Source organism: Myotis davidii, unplaced genomic scaffold (genome assembly GCF_000327345.1).
Source record: "Myotis davidii unplaced genomic scaffold, ASM32734v1 scaffold238, whole genome shotgun sequence".
Taxonomy (NCBI): domain Eukaryota; kingdom Metazoa; phylum Chordata; class Mammalia; order Chiroptera; family Vespertilionidae; genus Myotis; species Myotis davidii.
Window position 1 is genome coordinate 3,748,895 of NW_006293779.1, and position 6,743 is coordinate 3,755,637.

The window sequence follows — 6,743 nt, forward strand, 5'->3', positions numbered from 1 at the left end:
AGAGTGTGATGATCAAGGACGATGCCCATGTCTGCAGCGTGAGCCAGTAAGTGAGCGATGGTGCCAGAGCTGGAAAGAATGAAGCAGGAGCTGGTCAAGCAGAGAGAACGCTGGGTGGTGGTGGTGGTCAGGCGTATTCTTGCACGAGGCTGGCTGATGGTCAGAGTGACGCGTTTGGAAGTCAAGTGGAGAATGTGTGTCAAGAACTTTTCAGAGTTAGTATTCTTCTGATCTAGTCATTTCATTAGAATTATACTAGAACTTACTAGGTTATTCTAATACTAAATTCAAGGAATTTATCCTAAGCAAATTGTCCTTTTAAAAAAAATGCAAAGATATTCATCATAGTATTTTAAATATTTAAAAAATTTTAGGTGATAAGGCAAATATGATAAAACTACTCCGTGGGAATTTTTATACTATTTGAAATTCTATTTATAAAATGTGTTTATTAGCATGGAAAATGTTATGTTATAATGGAATTTGAAAGAAATCAAGGTTCAGAGACTCTAGGCTTGTTTGGTTCAGTGGATAGAGCGTCGGCCTGCAGACCAACGGGTCCTGGGTTTGATTCCGGTGAAGGGCACATACCTGGTTGCAGGCTCCTCCCCGGCCCGGGCCCTGGTTGGGGCTCATGCAGAAGGCAACCAATCAATGTGTTTCTCTCACATGGATGTTTCTCTCCGTCTTTCCCTCTCTCTTCCACTCTCCCTAAAAATCAATGGAAAAATACCCTCGAGTGAGGATTAACAACAGCAGCAAAAAAATCTAAGCACAGAAACTTGAGTAGAACCAAAACAACAACATGCTAATAATAATGGTCTTTTTACGGAGCATTGCACGTGGCTTTCTCATCTTTCCATATTAACAATTCTCTGTTGTGGAACGTGTGTAATAAAAAAGTTAAAATTTTACATCTGTGTATGTGTATGTACATGTGTGTGTGTCTGTCCGTGTGTCTGTCCATATGTATATCTATGCATGTGCCCGTGTATGTACACGTGTGTGTATCCACATCCGTGTCTCCCATGCACAGGTCCTTCGGAGTGTTGCTGTGGGAAATATTCTCTCTTGGATACATGCCGTACCCCAGCAAGAGCAACCAGGAGGTCCTGGAGTTCGTCACCAGCGGAGGACGGATGGACCCCCCGAAGAACTGCCCTGGGCCTGTGTACGACTCTTTTAGGGACATTTCTGCAAGTTACTAAGCACAGTTCTCCTTTTCAAAAAGCATCTGCAGCCCCATGTTCTTTGTTAAGGTGGAAAGGCAGGTGGCTGACCCCCTTAATGCTCCCTTAATGGAGTCTGTGACTCCAGTGGGATGGGTTAGTCTTCCGGCCCCAAAAGCAGTAACTTCAACCCCAAAGAGATGTCCTTTGGCTGGCGGGAGGCCATGGGCTCACCAAGCTCACACTCCTCAGGAATGTGTGTCCTGGCCTCCACCCCTTCTACCCAACACCATTGTACCTGAGTCCCCTAAACACAGGGTGGGGCAAAAGTGGGTTTATGTTTGTTCATAAGAATAACTTCTTTGCTTTGCATGCTCGAAACTGTAAACCTACTTTTGCCCATTCCCCGCATTTTCTGTGTCCTGTCTGGCACCCCTCACCTGCTAGCCACAAGCAAGGCAGATGGGCAGTGCAATCAGTTATTCCTCCCAGAGGTGACTTTAACTCAGGAATGGATGAGAGGGCCGTATTTAATGGGAACACAGGATGGTTGTGTTCATGGGCCTTGGTGTTAGCTTCTACACTTGGCACGATTCCTTGTCCTATCAGCAGAGGGCAGCATATGCCAACCACATGGGACCTGGGGTTACCACCCTCAAAGGCAGTGCCACCCCCACCACCCCCCACCACCCCTATCCCTATCCCCCGTCCCACTTAGAAAAGTGTGGGGAGAAGAAATGTACGTTTCATCCTGTTTCTCCTGTTTTAAGGAATGTGCTGGTCCTTCTTTCAGATACAGGATAATGACCCAGTGCTGGCAGCACCAGCCCGAGGACAGGCCCAACTTCGCCACCATCCTGGAGAGGATCGAATACTGCACCCAGGTACAGACCTGCCCCCCGTCAGCAACTTCTCCTGACGGCAAATGCCGAAACTGAAATAAAAGTTAACCCAGCCGGAAGATGTGAGTTGGGATTGTGAGGATGAATGTTATCTATAAAGTAAAATGATGGGGCCCTCAGCTTGCAGATTTTATAGTTAATACCAGTAGCTGCTGCTTTCTTCAGCAGCACATGACGCGTGGCTGCCACTCAATAGGGAATCAACCCAATTCACCAGCATAAATTCCCATCAGGCACCTCATGTTTTACTGAAGAAAACCGGATCTGCAGGGAAGTATGGGAAACCCCTGCTTGCCAAAAGTGTGGCAAGGGTCCTCAAACTACGGCCCGCAGGCCACATGCAAATACAAATATTGTCTTTGTTCCCGTTTTGTTTTTTTACTTCAAAATAAGATATGTGCAGTGTGCATAGGAATTTGTTCATAGTTTTTTTTTAAACTATAGTCCGGCCCTCCAACGGTCTGAGGGACAGTGAACTGGCCCCCTGTTTAAAAAGTTTGAGGGCCCCTGGGATAGCCTCTTAAAAACCGATGGCTCTATAGGAGCACATTTTAAAATATATACCTTTATTGATTTCCGAGAGGAAGGGAGGGGGAGAGATAGAAACATCAATGATGAGAGAGAATCATGGAGCGGCTGCCTCCTGCACGCCCCCCACTGGAGATGGAGCCCTCAACCCCAGCATGTGCCCTGACCGGGAAGTGAACCAAGGCCTCCTGCCTGGTTCATGGGTCGATGCTCAACCACTGAGCCACACCGGCTGGGCTGTCTGAGCACAGGTTGAATGACTCAGTATAGACATCAATAATTAACAGAGGAGCTAAAATATAAATGAGAATCAAAAGGTAGTTATTTTTTATTCTTAAACTCTTTACTGATGAATACTCGATCCATGTGCTTTCTGTTAAACTGCAGTCATGGTTGTCCCAAATTGCATAACATATTAAAGACTTAAATTTCCCCAAGTTTAAATTTCCTCCCACACATTTTTCTCAAATCTCTGGCAACTGCTTTTGCTTTTCTCTATTACATTCCGTGGCCATAAATACGATCTGTGGACGAAAATAGCACAGAGTTGGTGTGTGAATGGTTTTCCTCGCAGCGCTTCGGCATTTGTCGGGGTTCACAAAGGGCCCATCACACCCGGACTGGTGAGCCACTGCTCTGTGACATCTGACGTGTAACAATATGAGAAATACAGTCATGCATCACCCACCCAAACATGAGGAGAGCGGGAGGCAGCCAGGAAGATAGAAACCTTGTCAACCAACATGGGACGGTGTCTCCTCCCTCCCCACCTCCTTGCCCCATCTCACACACACAACCCTGGAGTCAGACACAGAGAGTTCTCTTTTTAGAAACATTTTATTCGGAAGAGACTGGAATAATTTTTTAAAATATATTTTATTGATTTTTTACAGAAAGGAAGGGAGAGGGATAGAGAGTTAGAAACTTCGATGAGAGAGAAACCGATTCAGCTGCCTCTTGCACGCCCCCTACTGGGCATGTGCCCGCAACCCAGGTACATGCCCTTGACTGGAATCGGACCCTTCAGTCCGCAGGCCGATGCTCTATCCGCTGAGCCAAACCAGTTAGGGCTGGAATAATTTTTTAAACTAGTTTATAAGTTTTTAATCCACTAATCCGCAAGATTTGCCCAATAGTGGTCTCTGCAAAGCCTTTCCTGCCCCCACCCCTGCCCAGGCAGTTGGATGCTTCTAGCACCCTGCACGGCTTCTATCCCAGGGCTTATCCTGCACTCGTCAAGGGTGAGGAGGGCTCCCCATTGGCTGCTTTAAAATAAAATGTTTTTATTGATTTTTAAAGCAAGAGGAAGGCAGAGGGAGAGAGAGAAACATCGATGAGGGAGAAACACCATCATCCATCAGCTGCCTCCTACATGCCCCCTGCTACTGGGGATCGAACCAGTGACCTCTTAGTGGACAGTTGATGCTCAACCATGAGCTACACTGGCCAGGCTCCCATTGGTTTCTTATTCCCCAGTGCCTGTACATTACCATATTCCCAATAAACACTGAATGGTTTCCTCCTCAGGAAAGTAAGTGTGGGTGAGATCATTGCTCAGGTATCTTCCAGATCCGACATTTCGTGTCTGTGATTGAGTTTTAATCAGTTCATTTCTCTTGCCTGTAGGATCCAGATGTGATCAACACGGCTTTGCCAATAGAATACGGCCCACTCGTGGAGGAGGAGGAGAAAGTGCCCGTGAGGCCCAAAGACCCTGAGGGAGTCCCTCCTCTCTTAGTCTCTCCCGCCGCAGGGAAAGGGGGGGCCAGGCAGGACCCAGCCGCCCCGGCCCCCCTGCCCTCCACTTCCTCGGGCAAGGCGGTGAGGAAGCCACCTGCGGCAGAGGTCAACGTTCGAGTCGCCAGAGGGCCGGCCGTGGGAGGGGGACACGTTAACATGGCATTCGCTCAGTCGAACCCGCCATCTGAGCTGCACAAAGTCCAGCGGTCCCGAAACAAGCCAACCAGCCTGTGGAACCCAACCTACGGCTCGTGGTTCACAGAGAAACCAGCCAGGAAGGCCCGCCCTCCAGCACAGAAGGAACCCGAGAGGGGAGGCCCGGGGCCCGGGGGCCCCATCCCACCCAGCGCAGCAGCGGGCAGAGTCCCCGGGGCCTCCCTGCTCCTGGAGCCGTCCTCGCTGACCGCCAGCGTGAAGGAGGTGCCCCTGTTCAGGCTGCGTCACTTCCCGTGCGGCACTGTCAACTACGGCTACCAGCAGCAGGGCCTGCCCCTAGAGGCCGCCGCCCCCGGGGCCGGTCACTACGAGGACACGGCCCTCCAGAGCCAGCCTGGGCCCTGAGCCGGGCCCTCGCCTCTTTTCCTGGGGAACCCTGAGCCCACGGAGGGGGGCGGGCCACGGCTCCTCCACAAGCCAGACCAAACGCCACTTTTCCTTTCGTGCCAACTTGTTTTGAAGAGCCACATCAAAGCTGTGTTTTCCAAATGCTTTCGACAGGTTTTGAGCATGGGTTCATCCTATCATTTCAAAAGAAAAACATGTCATACAGACAAGTGGGAGATACGAGGCCGGGTTTGGCTGCATAAGGTTGTCGTGCGCGGCTGAGGCCCACATCCTGGGGCCTCCTCAGCTGGGGGGTGTCAGAGGAGCTGCTCACTCATGAGGCCGCACCTGGAGCCAGGGATGCACCCTAACCTGGGTGCTGTGGACTGGACCACTGGGGGGGGCGGGGCAAAGAGGAGCTGTGTGTGACGAGTCAGCATGGGAAGGACATTCTCTACTTGGAGAAGAAAATTCATGGACAAGTAACTGAAGCGTCACATCAGATGACACTTTCGATCGTGCTACTCCTTGACGATGGTAACATGTGATAGTGACGGAGGTTTAGAGGAAACGTGCATGTTCTCACCTGCAGGAGGTCCTTCGAGTGGTCGAGCCTGGCGCAGACACGCTCAGCATTCTATCAATATACCTCATGCCTTAAGAAAACCTCCTCCCAAAGTGAGCAACTGAAGTGAGGTTTCCCACTGGACTAAAGATCTAAATCAACTACTTTAAAACTTCCCACTAAAATAAACTCTGATCATTTAAAAATAAAAATTTGAAGCAGCTGTGACACATCGCAGCATAGAAACACACCCTTCTCATGGGCTCATGTCAGTCCGTCTGGGCCAAAACCTTCTGCGTTTGGTCATGAACGCCGCCGGGCTGGAGTTCCTACGGGTGACAGGCAGGTCTTTGGAGTAAAAGTCCTCGGGTGGCCTGAGAGGCGCTCCTGCGGGACCAGCATCCTTCCTCCCCGTGTTCGCCCCCTTGTCTCTCCTGGTCATGTGACCCCAGCACACATGGGAGCAGAGTTGCTGAAATACAGCATCATCTGCATGGCTATCAAATGCAGACTGAAACCAAGAATTTCTCCTCGGGGGGCAGTGAGCGCAGGAATTAAGGGACACCGAGGGCTGAGGTTGGCCGCGCCTGTCACAAAGTAGGGGTTCTGAGCTTGGTTTTCACAGATAATTTATCTCCACAAAAATATTACACACGCACTTATGCAGCAACGCTTTGCTTTACCAGGAAGCTCGGATCCCATTCTTTCTGTCTGCTCTGCCTCCATCCTCTTGCCCAGGTCCGCTCCTGGTCCTAACTGTGCCAAAGCCTGGCTCTGGGAGGAAAGCCTTGTTACCTGCGGGACTCTGAGCATTCCCAGCAAAAGCACTGTGCACACACCACCTTCCCGACCTCCAGGTTCACCCGCATCTGGAGCATCGCCTTGGCCGTGGGAAAGCCATTCTGTTCTGACAGCACCAGGCCGCGTTCACGCCTCCCACACAGACCCCTGGCCCGGCCAGCGGCTCTGTGCATCGGCAGACGCGCTGACCACTTTTCCTCACCTTCTTAGCTACGTGTTTTCATCGGGCAGAATGAACTCATCTCTAAATAACCATATCAGGAACGTTTTGGCTCATGCCAGGCGCAGAAGTCAATAGTCTAATTATGTCAACATCCACATAGCTCACAAACCACCCGAAGGGGCCAAGACTCACGCCTGGAGAACCGTGCTCCCGGGGGATGGCGGCAGAGGAACGCCAGAACTGAACATGTCACTTCGCATCTGTAACCAGTGACCAATTAAACGGGGAGCATGCACACGCCTCCGCAGCCGACTCTTTATTGCTGTTTTTCG

General features: G+C 50.4%; 1 protein-coding gene across 1 annotated transcript in view; it reads left to right on the forward strand.

The window, feature by feature from the left end:
- The window catches only part of ALK (anaplastic lymphoma receptor tyrosine kinase), a 579,333-nt gene extending 572,605 nt beyond the window's left edge, over positions 1-6,728 (forward strand). The window contains 3 exon segments of the mRNA XM_006767430.2: positions 1,037-1,171; positions 1,963-2,053; positions 4,226-6,728. Of these exon segments, the coding sequence (XP_006767493.1) occupies positions 1,037-1,171; positions 1,963-2,053; positions 4,226-4,900 (901 nt within the window). The 3' untranslated portion in view covers positions 4,901-6,728.
- The last annotated feature ends 15 nt before the right edge of the window (positions 6,729-6,743 follow it).